The sequence below is a fragment of the Manihot esculenta genome, chromosome 4, assembly GCF_001659605.2.
Source record: "Manihot esculenta cultivar AM560-2 chromosome 4, M.esculenta_v8, whole genome shotgun sequence".
NCBI classification, from domain to species: domain Eukaryota; kingdom Viridiplantae; phylum Streptophyta; class Magnoliopsida; order Malpighiales; family Euphorbiaceae; genus Manihot; species Manihot esculenta.
In genome coordinates this window covers 30,134,871-30,154,822 of record NC_035164.2, presented here as the reverse complement: position 1 = coordinate 30,154,822, position 19,952 = coordinate 30,134,871, and the positions used below count along the sequence as shown (strand labels likewise).

General features: G+C 35.3%; 1 protein-coding gene across 5 annotated transcripts; it reads right to left on the bottom strand.

The window, feature by feature from the left end:
• Positions 1-316: 316 nt before the first annotated feature.
• On the bottom strand, positions 317-19,618 carry LOC110613346 (transportin MOS14). 5 transcript variants are annotated; one of them, XM_021754422.2, is made up of 24 exons: positions 19,089-19,617; positions 17,324-17,422; positions 16,905-17,129; positions 16,658-16,777; positions 16,371-16,454; positions 16,217-16,276; positions 14,390-14,518; positions 14,222-14,283; positions 13,971-14,027; positions 11,902-12,025; positions 11,446-11,580; positions 9,561-9,641; positions 8,835-8,948; positions 8,601-8,680; positions 8,208-8,343; positions 5,637-5,786; positions 4,467-4,552; positions 3,901-4,088; positions 3,698-3,790; positions 3,397-3,584; positions 3,151-3,262; positions 2,620-2,774; positions 1,612-1,728; positions 317-901 (listed from the first exon to the last, which is right to left on the bottom strand). In XM_021754422.2, exons 1-24 carry the CDS (start codon positions 19,314-19,316, stop codon positions 689-691), a joined length of 3,036 nt encoding a protein of 1,011 aa, XP_021610114.1. In that variant the 5' UTR covers positions 19,317-19,617; the 3' UTR covers positions 317-688. The 5 variants fall into 5 exon arrangements, 4 of the variants coding, with proteins under 4 accessions (XP_021610114.1, XP_021610113.1, XP_043811743.1 ...); XM_021754421.2 differs by having other exon boundaries at positions 317-907; positions 19,089-19,616; XM_043955808.1 differs by lacking the exons at positions 17,324-17,422; positions 19,089-19,617 and having other exon boundaries at positions 317-907; positions 16,918-17,060.
• Positions 19,619-19,952: the final 334 nt, after the last annotated feature.

Genomic DNA, 19,952 nt, shown 5'->3' with positions numbered 1-19,952 from the left:
AAGATTAATTAGTGAATTAAATAGTAAATTTCTTTTATTATAATAACACATTGAATCACTTTGTGAAATCAGCATTTGCTAAATAATGGGGGAGGGGATCATGCCAATGCAAAAATTGATACTTCCCTAGTACTTTGCCGTTCTCACTCAAGTGTCGTTTTCCATTCAAATTCATAGCATTTGCTATCCTAATCAAATCCTAAAGCAGCAAGCAAATGCATAATTCAAATGCTAATTAAATAGTTATGTATCATATAATCTACCAAGAATATTTCTCCAGACTGCCAAAAAAGAGAGGAAGATTTTTCAGCAGTGGTTGAAATAATAAACAGAATTCATTTATTTGCAGGTATAATGTAATCATCTATTGCCGCAGCTGTTGCAGAACATTACTCTCTCAAGCTAATGAGGTAAAACAAAGTGTATGTTCTACTTATATTTCCTGCAATGGTGTTTGGGAATTGGGAGGCTTGACAAAAATTGGGATTGGTGGAGTACTGTACATAGAACAAAAACTACGGCCACAGGAGAGTAATTACAATGTGGGGATTTTGCTCAAAAGATAGACCCCAGGATTTTTCCAAGCTTGAAAAGCAAGCCAACAATTTACAGCTGTGATAGCAACAGGCTCAGCAGCTCTTCAACCTATGGACTGTCTCAGTTACATTTGATGCGAGTTAAGTTAAATTCAGGATGGGATATTGCGGTGACTATCAGCAAATTCTCGAACTAGTCGCTTCAAAACCCTTCCTCCTTTTCCTTGCATATGGCCATAATTGTTTTCTCCGCTTCTGCAACTCCTACTCTTGAGATAGTCTGAGGCAGCACCAACAAGGGCATCCAACCAAATTGGCACAAGAGTTTCAGCTTCCCCTTGCTTTAGATACTCAACTGGAAGAGCCTGCACCTGGTATAACTGCCACAGTTAGAAGTTGTGAAGAATGAAGAGTGAACACATGATAAATCCAAAATGAAAGAACATGCAAAAATTTAGCCTGAAGCAGATTCGAGCACCTAGAAAATGATGCATTTGAGAGAGCTCAGTAACATAATGAATTTTCTATGCATTTAAGATGCCACTTTTCTTTTTGGGTTCCAGTTATTGGTAAATTTTCTTAGCAAATAAAATGAATGAACATAATTTGATGACTTCACACGGGTCAAGATGAAGTTCAAAACTTCATAGCCACAATGGAATTGATTGATCTGGGAAAGAAATTCATATAATGGGAGCTAAGTGACACACAACCACAAAGAACAATCACAGGGGAAAGATAAAGACTCCCAAATTCTATTATTTCTCGATTATCAATAGCAATAATAAAACTCTTACCACTAAAATGCCTAGATAACGTAGGTATTTATAGTATAATAACTAGTCCTAATAGAAGCTCCTGCATCACTGAGACTAGTTAAAAACTTCGTAGAATTTACCCATCACAGGACAAATGTCATCAATTTACTTCTAATTTACAACCTAACTAGAAATCAAAAGATCAAGAGATGATAGCAATGTGAAGATAAGTGAAAAATACGCACTAACAAAATGACTGAGATTAACTTGTTTCTTTCCACCTTAAACAGATATGAGAGAGAGAGAGAGAGACAGACCGCTGCATGTAGCCAACCACGTAAAGATTCCCAACATAGAATAGCCTTCCAAGTTGTTCTCTCGCTGAAACTGCAAATGGCAGCCAATTGTTGCAAGATTGTTGCACACTTGTGAACCTATCAAGAAAAGGGGCCAAATAATAAATATTGCCTATACTCTTTAAAATGCACCCCAACAACATGAGGACCAATCAATTGGGATCCTCCCATGTAAGAATCACAAAGAGGTAGCAAGTCCACTGTGTTTTAAAATGGATAGAGAGAATCCATGTTTATCAGCCCCCAGACATCTTTATTTCAAAAAGTAAGGCAGATAAGCAGCCAACAACAGCTAGTTAGGATATCAAGCCTTGACAATAATCCATTTGACAGTATCAATGAGCAAATAATTGCTACTTCTTCCCCTAGTTATTATGATGTTATTTGCAAGAATCACACTCAACCACCTTCATTTCTTGGTGTGTCCAAATAATCTTTTAGTAATGGATAAAAATTTTGCTTACAAGATATAATTACTTGTTGCAACCAAACAAGTGAAGGAAAGGTTAGCAACAAATATCAAATCAAAGGAGATTAATCGAGCAAGAGGGTAACAGCCCAACATATGATTTCAGGTATTAGCAGCAAAAAAAGTTATAGAGCACAAATTTAAGAGACTTAATTGTGAAAAAATATTTAAAAAATTGGAGTTATTTCCCATAGGGCAAATAAACAAGAGAGAGCTCAGTCCTGTCCCAACTCCTTGTTAAATATACTCTAATGCGTTTGATGCTTTTAAAACTGCATTGTGCAATAGTTTCCGACAGTTAATACATCATAGACACCTTGAGTTTGTCTTGTCTAGCACTCAAATATTGCATGACATGTCCTAGAGTAGGAAGTTGGGCAATCTGGAAGCGATGGCCCAGGATAACATCATAAAGTGCCTTAACCAAGAATCAAGTAGGAGATAAAGTATGCTTACAAGAAAATTTCATAGTAAATAAAAATATGTGCAGTAAGGCATACCCGTGACATTGCTGAAACACCAAGCAGTGCATACACCACACTTGATACTAGTCCCTCACCACTATGAGATATGACCTGAATTGTTATGGCGCCATATGATCCTTCAGGAATAGACATAGATTCCAACAAAGATGCCAGGCTCACTTCCAAAAAACCTACAAGGATCAAACAAATGCACATTCATCTACAAGGGACAACAAAAAATTAGATTCATATGCCGGACCTAAATATAGATGATATAAACCCAAAAATTTCCAAACCAACAAAGACAATGTTGTTTAGGGTTATTTGTTGTGAAAAAGAATACACAAAATATATTTTCCACCCTGGAAAAGTATCTCATTTGAATTCTCATCCTTCTAACAAAAATGTCTATCAAGAGCAAGAGTGCACTTTTTGTCCCACGTTTCCAAATTAACCCCACTACAATGCCAGCCAATGTGGGTCGCAAAACATCAATCATATTAATGCCAAATGTAGTTTTCTCACTACAGATTCATTTTTGCGTACAGCATAATTGCTTGGACTTACATGACAAATACGACATTGCTCCCAGCGCTGCTCCACGATGCATAGCTGTACAGCATATAGCAGCCTTTTGAAAGGAAACTTCAAGAAGGGAACCAGATGCAGCTAACACCTCCTGAGACAGAAGGTATCAGGACAAATTAGTGAAATTCATTCCCTAGAGTATCAATAACACTCATTTATCTAATTTTATCAAAAAGCAAGAGAAGAAAGACAATTACCAATAGAGATGAAAAAGGAATACTAAACCTTACGAGAGCTTCGAACAAATGTGGATGCAAAAGTTGTATAGGCCTCCACTAAATCTGGCTCTTGGTCACATATATATGAAGAATTAAGACCCATTACTGATGCTGCTTGTGTAAATCTTTCAAACGTTTTGATAAACAAGGGTCCATACTCCTCTCTATTACTGAATTCTTCGATAACAACAGAAGCTGATGATCCCACATCACCCCACCAAAATAAATAAATAAATAATCTAAAAGTAAACAAACATTTGGCAAACTGGATTACAGAAATAATCATGATAAAAATATGGGATTATTACCAGTTCTAATGTAACACTCATGACTTTGGAATGACAGAAAATTACTTGAAAGGCAATCCAGTACATTAGGCAATAGCATTACAAAGTGCTGCCCTGAAAAAAGAACCTTCAGTTATGGATAAATGTAATACAAACTATGTGGACATAAGACTATTGGAACTATCAATGTGCTTATGTAAAACAAAAAAGTACAATCCAATTACCAGACGACTGAATTGCCAGTGAAAGAGCTCGACAAGCTGCAGTAGATAAATTGCTACTCTCCATATGCTCAGACCTAAATAGTTTCTCTAACATGGGCCAAAAAATCCTTAGTAGTCCAAATATAGTATCATCTTCACCAGGCACACTTGGCTGAGGTGTAGCAAGATGACGAAATACAGTTCCTATCCTGTAAACAATCAGGACCAGAGTTAGAGAAGAACAATGTCACCAAGTACAGAGCACAAATCATCAAAAGGATAAGGCTTTAACTAAAAGTAAAAATATATATATCCCCTAAAATAGATCATTGCAATTCAGTGCATTTCCTGTCGATCTACCAGTTAATTTATAGTTTGGAAACTTCAAAATGCTTTACAAAAGAAATCCAACTAAGTTTACACAAATTTCAATAAGGAACACTGAATTTCATTCTTTTCCCACAAAATTCAAGTAAGAAATCTGTAGTCCTGTCATCTCTGGAAAAACACAGGATTTCGCAGATGGTAATTTTTGTGCACACACACTGGTGGTCCTACTCAATGGTCTCACAGTCTCAATCCCATACCTGTGCAACCCTCTCGCCGCAGAGTTCAAAATTTGTGTATATGTAGCTGGATTTTGGCTAAAAGAATGATCATTATCTTCTTCAATCTGGAAGGACAATGAGGGTTAATGGTGATCTGAAGAAATGAGTAGACACATGAATGAAAATGAAGCACATATTGAGTTTCAAACTTCCAATTACTCAACATCAACATCAAGCAGCAAACAGCAAGAGCTCAAATGCAGCATTCCAATAACAGGTTGAGATTAACTCAATAACCTTCCACATCATCACTATCTTTACAACATTTCCAACACAGTTTACCAGCCCTCGCCAATTTGCAAAGACATCAACCAATATCATAGGTATTATTAGCAATTCAAGACTAAATAAGAAGGTAAACACAACTAGATTTCAGTAGAAACTAAACAATAAAACAGGTAATGACTGATGGTCAAAATATTTCCATCCAGCTCACAGAGATGGAGGAAGTAACAACATTCTTCTTTTTTTTTTGTTTCCTTCCCAAGAATAAGTCCATGGAGAAGATATTGTTGTTCATAAGCTAGAATAAAGTAGCTCACTCAACTAGCTTGGACACCAAACTAGTTGGGGTCAGTCATGTGAGTTGTTGTTCATTCAGCTTGGTTTAGGGCTTTATACTAAAGGAAGTACATATGTTTATGTTAAAAGGATAACTACGGCCAAGTGAACATTCACATCTACAGATAGCAAGCTTATGCCTAATTATTAATATCTCTTGCCAAGCTACCTAACTTCCCACCACTTAGAAGATTTTGACTGATAGACAAAACAAGTTACTAACAAGGAAAAAACAGTTCCACCTTATGATTAAAGGAAGTTAAAAAATAATCACTTTCATAATTTTGTGAAATTCATGTTAGTTTATACCAAAAAGGAGGTGGTCATTTTAGATTCATTTCTTCTGTTTCGGAAGCCTATATTTGAATTAGTAACAAAAAATGTATTCTGTCTTCTCAAGGCTCTTTTAAATAAGAATAAAAAACATATGTACATGTGCACAAGAAAATGTTTGCAAAGGAGAAGAGTTGAAGAAACCAATAACTAGAAGCCAGCAAGAACTAAAGAAAAAAAAGGAACTGCATGAAACTAAAACAGTAAGATAGTAAAAGGATGACAATTGGCCACATGAAAGAATTGAACCCTTACAAGTTTTCCTATAGCATCATAGGTAGAGGAAAGCAATCTAGCCAACAAGTTGTTCTTTAGCTCTTTGTTTGGAACAGAGCCAAGGATGACGCTAATTGCACTAACTACTTCTTCCTCATCTTCCAAAGGTAAACGAGTCTTCTCAAAAGCCTGAAAAAAATAAAAATAAAAATAAAAAAAGAAAATAATATTTCTTATTTACCTTTTTCTTTTTAGAAAGGGGGGAGAGGGAGACAAACACTAAAAAATGCAACAAACAAATGGAAATGATGAGCTTTTATATTAGCCAAGTCACAAAAAGAAAATTTAATATGAGCCCTACAACATAAGTAAAAAAGAAAAAATCACAAAATGCGAAATGCAGGCATTTCAGACAAACAGGTTTACAATTATGCTATGGGATATTTTCCCTTTCCTTTTGCATTTAACAATGCTGAAGAGAAAGGGAGGGGGGGGGTGGGGGTTCAGGTCCACAATGCATTACGATGTGAGGCTAAAGTACTCATGGACTTCATCACTTTTTAACAGCTGAAAGACACCATTTAAAGGCAGAAGGGGGAATATCTAGAAGATATGGAACTCACAAAATCTTGAAAGAAAGTGAACAGTAATTAAGTATTATCTATGCCAAAAAATGGACTTTGAACCATCTATAATACCTGGTCAAAAGCCCTCCTCTTCAATCCTTTCAAACTAATTAAAAAGCAGTATGAGGGATCAAGGTAAGAATCTGTTCTTATCTATACAAGATCATACACCTACTGAAGGCTGCAATTCCCAGCTATTCAACCGAACCAGACACTACCAGGCAAATCACCATCACTGATTACACATGCCTCTGCAACTTTCTAGTCTACTCATAATGTAAAGGCAATGGAGGAACCATTTGACCCAACCTTAAAAGATAAAATGCCTGCCAACCATATTTTCCCTGTTTTTTTGATATCATCCATGTAACCATTTGAGCTGCTCCCTTACAAATAAAACATCTAACAACCATGATTATCCTTTCTTTGGATATCATCACTCTCTATCAAATCATATCAAGCAAAAATCCTTGGGATTATCCTTATCTTAACCTTTACCATATCCTTTCCAGGATCTTTATTTTTGAAAATTCTCATGCTTCCTTAACAAGCTCCTGACAGTAAAAGTCGCATTAAATGTCCCCTCTTAGACACCCTCCATCAAATCCAATCTTCTTTCTATAAATACATTCATCATATTAGATAGAACATCAACGTTGAAGGCAAAAGAATCTAACTCTCAATCTAGGGCATTCAAAATAAATAAATAAAGCTACCCAAAACACCCAACTTGAGAAGCAGAACACATTCAATAGTTACCAAGAGCCTCACTGTTCTTAGCTAAAAAAAAGAGAACAAGAAATTGATCCTTTTGAGATGTAGTAACACCAACAATGCCCAAGAAAATGGAACCAGCATTGCATGATTGCACTGAAAGAAAAATCATTCCTCTCATTGCAAAAATTCATTGACAACAAAATCATTGTTATCATTTGTGAACAGCCTTGATGGATGTAATGGATCGATAGTCAAAATATGCATTTGAGACGATAATCATTGCGATAGCACAGCCTACTAAGGTCGAAAGAATAAGAGGCCATAAAAATTTTTAACAAAAATGGCTGTGGATTCAACAACAAAAGATTACAAAACCTCAGTTCCATCATTGATTTTAATGACAGTGATAAGACATGTTTTTCATGCCTGAGCAACTAAAGCACATTTACATCCATGAACTAGAAGCCAACTGTAGGAATCTGAAAGTCCAGCCAATAACGCAAAGAAAAGACAGAGAAAATGCAGAAAGAGAAGGAAGAAGCAAACTAGATCCCGTAGACAAAAGCTTTAGTAATTATAACAATGAAACCTCTATTCTCATTTGGGGTATGACTTCATAATTCATATTTGTATTCAGTGACATGAGATGAACCACAAGGCCAAGGCACTCTCAGAGATGCTACCATCATACGGCACAATAAATAATGACCATTACTGTTACGAAATGGTGGTAATACAGTTATAAGTCTCAGGATGCCTGTGTATGACAGGTAATAGGTAACAATCCCCTTCAAATCCTGTAGATAACAGCCGTTATGTTATTTGAGTCCATGATCACACTACGTCAACTGTGCCCAGTTTTCCACACATGATAAACATTGCAGATTAGATATAGGCACACACAGTCCAGGTGATCCAACCGACCATGCATGTCCAAAGATCATTGAATCATAAATGGCCATACAATGATTATAAGTCTAAATCAATGTCTATGAGACAACCCACAGACATGTTAACTCATGCACAGGCATCTGAAGTGCTTACAACATATGTCTTACTGATTCATGTTAATGAATCACAGTTGACTTCATATCTCAATCAGGACGCAGACACGCTAAAAGTGTCTCCATTGAGTAATGACAAATATCTCAAACACATCAATGCCGAAAAAGAAATACAGATAAGTAGAAACAAGTTATTGAAGTAGAGCATCACTGAAAACTATATAGAAGATAAAAAAAATGACATGATAAAATAACATCTGTACCTCACCAATCCACATCAAAATTTCCAGATTTGAGGGTTCACAAATCACAGCAGAAGCATCTTCACAAAATTTACGCAGGGCAGAGGCACAAGCATTTGAACACTGAGGCTCTGAAATCCCTGCAGCAAGAAATAATCTGAAAGTACCTAGTGAGAACAAGTAGGAAACTTGAATTGAATGTTAGGTATAATGATATCATGCAAAAAGCATAAAAAAAAAACTATCTTTTTAAGAAGGTAAGCGCAAATAAAAATAAAAAAAGTGCCACACAGGAATGTCGAGGAGCTGATGCTGAGAATTGTATAATAGGAAGTAGAATGTGCATAGAATCATCCCTTGGTAGTTGGTAATATAAACATTCATAAAAAATCATAAGTGAAGGAGCATCCTTACAGTAGAGGCCTAGCATTAGTTTGGAAAGTAGATATCCACTTGGAATAGCATCCAACAACATCTGCAAGTGATCTGTATACCTAAAATGAAAATAAGTATCTCAGACATAAGAACGAACCAGACATAAATAGATCAGGTTACTATTTTCTTTAATTAAAGCAGTAGAGTATTGGGAAACAAATGTTTACTCTGAATTTGAAATACTCAAATTCTCAAGGGAAATATCTAACATACATTGCAGGTAAATCCCTTGAGCTTGTCAGAAGGCCCACTAGACAGCATTGTTGCCAACTGCATGATCACAGAAAAGTCAAAGGTTGGGCCCTCCTGGAGGACTACTTCAGATACCTGGAATACAGAACTCATAGAATATCATGATATGAACAGTTGTGAATTGCCAAACTAATAAGCTTATAGAAAAACAATTCAGATGACTATCAAAGCTCTCATACACGGTTTGGCAAGTGGGTTTTTCTTGCCTAGACCTAGTCTATTATAGACCCAAGACACAAACATGTGGAGCCCACAAGTAAAATAGGTTGGTCCCACCATACATCTTGTGTCCTACTCCTGGGTTCATGATGGACTGGGTCCAAGCAAGAATTTCAGTGGCAAGGTGATCAAGTCAATCTAGCAGGTAACTATGTTGGACAGCCTCCATTGAATTAAAGACTGGATTACACAAGCTAGCATAAATGGAATAGTCACATAATTGAGAATATGTTTATTTTTACATAAAGATTTTATCAACAGATGCAAACAAACAGTGGCAGAAAACCATCTACAAGATTTCTGTAAAAAACTTTAGCCTCCTAAAAAGATTTACTAAATTCATCGAGTTGCATGCACACAAGATTTCTGATAAAAACTACTGGAAGACTATTACCAATATGGATCCATCCAAACAAAAAAGTAAAAAAGAAAGATGGTAGCAAGAAAATAGCAGTGAAATTCACTTACCACATTAAGAGCAAACAATTTGGCTTCCACCTCTTTCCAAGGTACCGGTACAGTTGCAGATGCCCAGCGATCAAAGAAAAGCTGCAATTGGAAAAAAAAAAAATCATAATCCATCATCTAGACAACCAAAAAATAAAACTGAAAATACCAACTTTTCAAGGGAAAAAAGGTAAAACTATGAAACATTAACTCTAAGAGTTTTATATTCACTACTGATTTTAAGATCTCATAGCCAACTTCTTCTGGAGTAGTAGGAATAGAGAAATGATATATTCTCAAAACATAAAACTCTAAAGAGGAATAACCAAACAGCATTATCTTTCCTCCAAAATGACCAAGATTAAACTTCTGTTCTCTGAATATACTCACACGTTGAGCATTACATCAATGTCCATCCAACCTACCTTTGTCTTTTAATCCACACTAATTCACTTATGGTTCGTGCATACCTAGAATAATAACATACAGTCCCCATATCATTTTAAAAGAATACACAATCATTCACATCAGTTGGGTCATGGAGATAAACATTACATTTCAATATATGCCACATATTTCTGTTGCATCTCCCTATTGTACAGATAAGACCGGATTGAATTTGGGAAGGCCACAAGAAGGGAAGGAGAAGACTATCCTAGATACACAAGAACTATACAAAAGAAGCACTTAAACTAAAACATGAAGTTCCAAGTATAAAAATTAGTCATAAGGAATAGAACACAAAGCTCTGTAAATGGAACTTACAAAAATAAACTGCACCCTACACATCAGTTTGGTCAAGGTGATAGAATTACTATTACCAACAACAACTTTAGATTGTATTTTAATTACCAACCACATATTTCTTCTCTTATATGCAAAATTGAGTTGGAATTGAGAAGGCCAAAAAATAGAAGGGGGTAGGAGAACATTATTCCAAATACATAAGAAATATCCAGAAGAAGTGCTTGATAATTAATTAGATTCTCAATTAAAACCCAAAAAGTTGTGAACAATAAAACTTTACAAGAGGAAAGGAGAGACAACAACAGCAACAATAACGATAGGAACTCAGCCTTAATCACAAAATAGTTGGGGTCAGTTACATGGATACTCTTCCACCATTCAGCTCTATTTGAAACCAATTCTGCATCATTATCCAAAAATTGCATATTTTTTAATACTACTCCCCTCCATGTCATTTTAGCTCTCCCCTTCCCCTTCTCATTCCTTCCAAAACAAAAAAGAAAGTAAGAAGGAAAACTGTAGTCCATCTTACACTCCTGTTTTGTATTCCAAAGCCCAATCCAAATTTCTTTCTTCACACGTCTTCCTAATTCCATGGCATAAAGTTTCCTTTTAACCCTTATTACATACCAGCTGTACCCTGATTATTCTCCTACATCAAAGTACCCCCCAAAAAAATAAAAATAAACAAAAGTCCCAGTGCTTAAATTTTAAAATGTCCCAACGCATATGATGCATACCCAAGCACATCCTCCCCCCCCACCCCCCACCCCCCGATCCCTTCATGAGTAAATAAGTGTCATCTTTAAGAAACTCGGGATGAGAATTCTCATTGAAGCAAAATGATCCCAACAGAAAAAAAATTAAGTCTTCAAAAGCAAACAAATTTAAAAAGGTTATGAAGAAAACAGAAAATTCATTTCATGTGCTAAGAATGACAAAACATCTATGCAGCAATCACAAAAGTTATTCCAGTTGCCAGCCTAAGTATTTTCCCACACATCCATGCCCACAAGAACAGAAACTATGCATTTCCATTCTTCCATATATAGCAAATAACTACTCTGTTGATTCAAAACTACATGTGCAAGTCTTTTACATCATATAACAACTTGCTTTTAAGTGTCCATGCATGTAAGCATGCTCTTTAAACACACACCTTTTGTACAAATGTTGCAGGTCTTAAAAGCTGACAAATGTCCACCAAAAGTTCAGCAAGATTTATCCTGAATTGAACAAGGCCATCAGGCATGTCAAGCATTCCACTCTCATCATTAAATGTAGATTCATCAACCTGTCAGCAAAAAAGCTTCAATATAGTTATGATTGTGTCAAGAATATAAAAATACAGAGCTATCTCTAATAATACACAACATCATATCTTAAACATCAGTTGCATTCAATCAAAGCAACACATTGGCCTTCACTTCAACTACACACACTTGTGCTAACTGTTAAATCATAAAGATAAATGTTGATCAATATATTAGGACCTCTTTCTAAATGCCTCCATAAAACCTAATTGAGATTCATATTATCAACAGCAAATGAGAGTTAACGCAAATCACCATCCAGAAAAAAATAAAAGAAAAATGCCAAGTAGAGAAGAGAAAACCTGAGCACGTAATAAAAGAGCATCAAGCAATGCTGAAAAAACAGAAAAAAACACGTCTTTCACATGTTTCCCATCTTTTGCACTCTCCATATCAAGGCCAAGAATATAGCTTGCAAGAGTAGACCTGGAAAAGACAGAAACCAGAATGATTTAATCAAGGACCAATGCACTAATCATCAGTAATAAAAGAAATGGAAGCCTCCAACCAAATTAGTATATTATTAACTGTAACATACTATCACGACCATGGCAGAATGCTAGAAAATTTAAAGACCATTGTGTAGTATACATATTCTAGGTAGAATGATTTTCATGGCTTCTTTGCAGTGCTCTACTTTTGGATCTCTAGAAGAGTTTCTTACTGCATACAAAATGAGATAGGAGAATTTTTTCCATTTTCATGAGGTTTTGTTTGTATTAGTTATTTTCTTTCAACAAAGCAAGCATTTTGTTCTTAATTGTCGTCTTTTTAGGCCACAAATATCTACAACATCTTGTCCTTCCAAAACAAGTAACATGCAATATAAAAAAACTCAAAGGATTTCCACTACCCATTGCTTGTTCTGGAAAAGGAAAACCAAAGTCCTGGAGAGCTCGCCTAATTCTTTCCTATATGCACCCCAAAATGGTGGATAGGAACCAAAAGAAAGCATTATATTCTTCCTTTTATCAGCACAATTATGACTCCATGGCCTTAACCATCCTTAACTAGACTCACTGACTGCTACCAAGACATCCATGAAAGAGTACAACCAGATAGCACAATTGTCTAATGCAAAATAAGTTTTCATATAAGTAGTATTGAATAACTAAAGTATTACCTTTTATCTACCAAAAAGAAATTTAGCTAAAAGTTTCTGACAGACAACTAAAAGGAATAACAGTAAGCACCTATCACAAGTTCACAACTTCTACATTCAAAATAAATTAAGACCCAATATTTCCACATGGTAATACTAATTTTCCCTAGGTATCGTTTTTATTTATTCCACAAACTTGTGGACTTTCACCCAAAATTGGCCCACCCTTAGGACCAATTTGCCATTAAAACCTATCCTGATCAGCAAAAGTCTTAATCAATCTTCTTTCCAACTTCATAAAATTAAGCCTAAAACCTATTGATGCATGGAATTAAGCTTTGAGTTTTGTGGCTCATGTTTGTAGAAGGAAAATATGTTGTTCAATTAGGAGAACCCAACAAGTGGGGAAGGTAGTGAGTAAATTAATAGTCAAAAGCAGTTGGGCATTTATCTTGTAATTACAAGTCTTCCTAAATCCAATCCTACTTGTGTAAGGACAACTCCAGAATCTCTCTCTCTCTCTCTCTCTCTCTCTGTGTGTGTCTTTTGTCTTTGTATAACATTCCTTTTGTATAGCATAAAAACACGTGACTATCCATGGATGTGGTAGGCACATTTGGCAAACTATACAAAACTATAACCCCTGTTTGGGTTAATGTTGGGAGGCCAAAAATGTGCTTTTTGGAAACATCACCGTTTTGGATGTTGAGGTCCAGAACTAATGTTTGATAAAGACAAGCTTGAGCCATTAACCTACCATCAATACATATCCTGGGTTCCGCATCATTTTCTTCATCCAGAAATCACAAGAATTATCCATATCCTTGGCCTACAGGCTTCACCAATCTAACACAATTTGTTTATAATCCTTATCAATAATTTGCAGTCATGGCCCAAAACTATTGTAATTTATATTTCTTTACAAATCAGTTAAGAAAATCAAAAGATTAATCCAACATACTAATATTTTAATGCATGTACTGTTGGACAATAAATTAATCATCAGTTATCAATTAATGAATAATTTGAGCATGGGCATAATTCAAAGTAGGTCGAATACTTGATTAAACTGGTTTGATAATTCTAAAACATACTTAATTGTTTCTGAAATTAAAAAGCATTTTAGTGGCCTAAACTTTAGATATTTTACCTAAATGACTTCACACAGCAACAATGCATGAGTATAAATAATTACTTGTGATGTGTCACAATGTTGTTTGCCTGTTGTATTGTCAAGAAAACACTGGATAGATAAATTGATAACAATACCAAAACTGCAATGTCGAGTCTGCAATCTCCCAGTCTTCACTTGGAAATGCCACACAGCTGCTACAATGGTAAACTAATTAGGTATACAGCCACACGCAGAGCAAGTACATGGTACAGAGAACAACTGATGTAATGTAAACAGACGCTGTATTACCCATTAACAACTTTTATGGATCTTAATTCTATGCATGCTTATCCCATCTCAGAAGCTTATATGAAAAAATTTTAAAATTACTGAATTGAAATATCACCTCAATAATGCATCTGCCAGTGCAAGTGCCTCAACACCTCCCTCCGCAATTAGAGATGGTGCCTAGCATGAATAAACAATGGCATAAAGCTAATAAGGAAAAGGATACAAAACAAAACTAATAAGAGTAGAGTACTAAATAAAAAATGAAAAGAAAAGAAAAACTTACAGCCTGCCCAATTTCTGACATCAAGCAAGCAAGACCACTGATATATTTCTCATTTCTGTTACTGAGAGCTGGTAGAAGAAGTGCCTCCTTAAGAAAATGTACTCTGCATAACAAAACCTGAGGTAGCCCCTACAAATTTATGCCCAATTAAAAGTTGACAAATTATAAATAAATGAAGTGCAATATTCCTAGATAACTTAAATCTTAAGTATAATAGACCATGTGTATTTTTTGTCTAAGATAAAAATAACTGTATGCATATTTAAACAATGCATACTCAACAATTTGCATATATATGATTAACTGCTAAATAAATCATAATTCTCAAACAACTCAACAATTACAAACAATGCTGTATGTTTTACCAGTGAGCAGTATTTTTTACAAACATCAGATTGAAAACACAATATGAACATGCAAGCATACCAGATGTCCCTTCAATCAGATATTACTCAACATGCTAACTTAGAAATAAGAAAATTTATCAGCACATTGACAAAATTAAAGTTTGTTTTTTATTCCAAAAGCTACCTACAGAATGAAGACAAATCTCCCTAATTAACAATCCCCCCATGTAAGGCGGGATTCAAGAAAAGCATCTGGTAAGACTATGACAATTCATGCAAAGCGTGCATAGAAGGATATGCCTTTGCACCGGCCGTCTAAATTTAAATCAAACCTTAAACTAAGCAAGATTGTTTCAGCTATATAGATGACATAAGATAGTTAGCTGCAGGTCTGGATTGAATATAAAATGAATGAGAAAAAGAAGATTGTGAAGCAGTTTCCAGTGCAAGTAAAATAGAAAAATTTTGACATTGACCTCCTCAACTAACTTAGGCACCGCATCTGAGGTTCTCATTGGTATCACACAATCCAACAAAAAAAATTGCTAGATTTATATTCAACAGAAAACAACTAAATAAGCATTGCAAGCATAGATATTTATAGACTAACCTTAAAAGGTACAAATGGATGCCCTAAGCCATTAAAGATTTGGACTCCTATAGAAAAACTAAAGGCACCTTTTTCATACAAAATATTTTCAGATTAGGCACTTATTGCTTTGGAATGAAAAGAGAAACTAAGACATTTTCAGGGCAAATAACTTCCTTGTTTTCAAAAGAATGAAACACACAGTCGTCTTTCAAACCCTCACAAATTCATAAAGAGGAACTTGTGAAGACCTATACCAATTAGTGTACTGGCCACTGCCAATCATCTCCAATCATAACTAGCATTGCTAGCCACTCCAGCAACTCAAAATTTATTCTCTTTTGTATTTTTTTTTTTTTTGTAAAATTTTTTCTTACATTCAATTACAAATGGAAACATATGAAATTATTTTAATTGTAAACAAATTAATAGTCTACCATACTGAAAGAAAAGCTAGAAACATTGCCAATTGATTTTTTCTCAAGTTGCTTATTGCCTATACCAATTTACCAACAGACCCTTACTTCATATAAATTAAACCAGACCTTAAATCCTTCATCCACCTAGGTGTTCTACAATATACGGTCACACAACCATATTTCTCATATCCTTCTCTACTTATGCAGACAAGATTAATTTGAATCTATTTTCTCTATAATGATATAAGGTACCAAATTTTCTAAGGTATTCCTTGACCATCGAATTTCACTACCACCATCCATATATCGAGTTTTAATGGTATTGCAAGGCAAAACTTAACCTAAAGTATTTAAAATATAAACTTCTCTCTAAATGGCAACTAAACATTCACATGAACAAATAATAAAATAATATGTTTTCTTCTAAATGTAAAATGTATGGATAATGCTCTACAATATAGCATAAACATACCTCATGTCGACTTGCAAGTTCAACTAGCACTTCAATTGCCACATCAAATGAAGCTGAAACCTATAAACAACAGGGGGAAAATGTTATTCTGCCCGAATGCTGTGGATATCAAAATTTTAAGTTAACTAGAGACTAGGGAGGCAATTATTTATACCTGCAAAGAGTTGAATACAAAATTTAGAAGTGGATGCGTTGGCAATGAGCCTTGTGGAATTTCTGAGAAGCACCCAGCTCGTACCTGGATACAGAACAAAAGAAAAATAAGAAAAAATAATTATAATAAACTATTTAAGTACAATGAGAGAAATCCTTGCTTTTATGCAAACTAAAATTATTTTATAAACAAATCAGTACTACAATGGACAGCAACAGGCTATCAATTAATGATATTATACTCAATACTGCATCTATGACAAATGACAATGGCAAGCATGGTCGTACCCAACTGAGTAAGCAGCGGAGAACTTTTCTGTTCTTTTCATGCAGTTGAAGACCACCATCATACATTTTTTGAGATTGATCCAGTAGGAACTCGAGCACCGTAGGAGTATGTGAGAGAAGCTGCATTAAGTTTTGTTAGATCAGGGACAAATGAAAAGGGAGAACAAATCATAAAAGCAAAACAGATGGAAAAAGGTGGAAAGCCGAATGATACAGATACACTAGTGTAAAAAGAATGAACATAAACCTCTTGGCCGTACTGGCTTCTATGGGCTGGACTAATACTAGTATCTGTATTTTGAGTGTCAACAACTTCTTCAGGGAGAACAGTAAGCATCTCCAGAACAGCAATATTACCATCATCCTGGTTTTGCAGAGTCTGAAGGCTGTAAAAAAGCTGCTCAATGGGTTTTCCATGCTCAACAGCACGAAGTATAAGCGCAGCAAGTGCAAGACATATTTGTGTCAAAAGCTGCCATTAAGATAGCACAAGATCTCAGGAAAAAGAAAAACTCTGGTACACTTCATAAATGCAGCACTAATCAAAAACACATTGTGGATGTCTAACACCCAGTCCAGTTATTCTTATAGCCTGCACAGAGCATCAGTTACAATTTATGGCGCATCAGCCGTGCCCTATTTGGAAGGGGGAAAAAATTGAAGCACCTGGGGAGGGCCCGAACTAAATCTTTTAGCAGCCACAAGAAGAGCATTTAGCAATGCATCTTTAACTTCTAACTTCAAGTAATATCCTTCACTCTGGATCTGCAGTATTAAACAACAAGCAAATAAAGGGTCATATGTGTCAGTTTACAGATGAAGTTGAATGAAGAAGACAAAGGAATTGGCTAGGGTTTAAGATGAAACTTCTGAACAAATAAATGGTAATGCTAAGATAGAAAATCCAAGCAGTGCATCTTTATTCCCGTTGTGGCAGTTTCCATACAAGTCAGACTTAGGAATTCAGATGATTCATCTAATCAGCGGGCCAAGAATCCATCTTCAATTCAGTTGTTTGTGTTGGCTGCACAACATTTGTTGACTACCAACTAACTATATTCCATATCAGCAGAATGGTAGCAGAAACCAAAAAAAAAAAAGATTCTCAAGAAAATTTTAGGAAAATTAATCCAATCATTGTGGCCTATATATCGAGTTTTCTCATGAAACCAAGTTCTTTCCACACCAAAGAAAAAAGCTTAGAATTTCTGAAGTTATTGTTCATGGTCCTGTTTGCACTACTATAGCAATTCTCAAATTAGGGTTATTTTTATGTCTTTTCTTATTCTTTGTCATCTTATTTCGGTCAAGTCCACATTCTGTAAGGAATTTATGCTCATGGCCTAATTAGGATTTTATGTTGTGCATAAGATTGGAATACTCAATTCGAAAGCAAAGCACACACATAAATAGAATATTGGCAGTCTATTTTCCAGGTCGTGTAACCAGAAACTTAATCTATTTGGTTCATCTATTAACCCTTGTGTTATCTCTTGCCAACATTCTCTAATTTATTAACAACTCATTTGGGTAAGGGTTAACTAGTGACATCACCCCTCTTCCTTCATCAGTGAAAATCAAGCACAAATCATCTGAACACCCCACCTCTTATCTATCCAAGGCTCCCACGTTAATTCAAGTAAACCATCCTTCACTTCTATCACATACCAAGCATCTATTTCATGCAGAACAATCAGTCCCCTTGAATTCTATCCAAACCAAGCACACCATGCCCTCCACTTCAATACTATAACCAAACTAAATTGATGAAAACAACTAAATGGATTCCGAGGAGTTGCTGATCCAATATGGATATGTGCACTGAGGATCAACAGCAGGCTGAACAAAGCAGCTGATTGATTTTACGTGTCACCTAGTCCTGGTTTATCTTGGTTCGCCTTGCTTTATCCTGCTACTGGTGTATAAACTTTTGAAGCATCTCTAGTAGAGTTCAAAGTTTGTTATTACAAGTAATACAATCTGGTGTGTGTCTCTCCTTTGATACAGCTGATGCTCGAAAGCAGTGGCATTCTAGGCGCTGGCCACTTACTTGGCATAACTTTGGCATTGCTCCATCTCGTACATGAAAACCTCAAATTCAAAAAGGAGAAAATATAGATTGGTGATTGGTCCTTCCAAAAGGCGACGGCCGTCGAAGAGTGGTCTCCAGACAGAAACTTTATGTATATCCATTACCAATTACACCAAAAGCCCATTGAAACAATTCCATGAAAATCAATTAATACCCTAACAATTTACCAGAATGAAACTAAGCTATAGAGTATCATCAGAAGATGATGAGAGAGTAAAATAAAACATCTTCAAATGAGAATCTCGAGTCATTTGCGCTATTTTTCAACCCTAAAGAAACATAATCCCAAAAAAAAATTTAAAAAAAAGTGCACAGCAATTCAAAAAGGAAAAGCAGAACCTTTCGCTTGAGAATCTGAGCAGCAAAGAACTCGACTTCAAACTCCGAGAAAAAAGGCTGGAGATGGAGATGAAGCTGATCGGAGGTGAGAATAGAAGTGGCAACCTCCCAAGCATCGGGGGTTTGCTGGAACTGAACCAGCCATTGATTAGCAGCCACGCGGTTACACGACTGAGTATCATGATTCAAGACATGAACGGCTTGGGCTACCTTGATTTGCAAGTCCATAATTTACAAAAATTTATTATTTTTTGTCTACTTTTTTTTCCCAAAAAAAGGGAAATGATAATAATAATAATAATAATGATTAGAAAACAATCATCCAGAGAAGGACGCCTGTAATTCCCCCCAGCAGAGCTGATTGATTTCCCCCTCGAGCTTTCATCAACGGCTATTCGTTGGCGAAGGTGGCTACTGCTTCCTCTATTTTAAGGGCTTTTCTTTTTCTTTTCTGTTTTTTTTTTTTCAAGTTTTTGGTATTTTTAGAGAGATGAATGGGCAATGGCCTTCCGGATAAATGGATCAGATCAATCGATTTTGAGTCTGTTATAGGCTTTTAGTGTTAGGAAAAAGGTTTTTTAAAAAAACTTTTTATTTATTTATATATATAATTTTTTTTTTAAACAAATGCATAGATTTAATTTTTTCAAGGTTCAATCGGGTTAAACGTAAAATATAGTAAAATAGTATGAAAATAACTCAAATTTAAAGATTAGATAGAGTTTAAATCCAAAAATTAAACCTAGCCAAATGGTCTCTAACCCAGGAACTCTAAATCCAAATAATAAATCTAGCCAAATGGTCTTTAACCCACAAACTAAGACATTCTCAAAAAACATAAACCAAATAAAATCGATGGCAAAA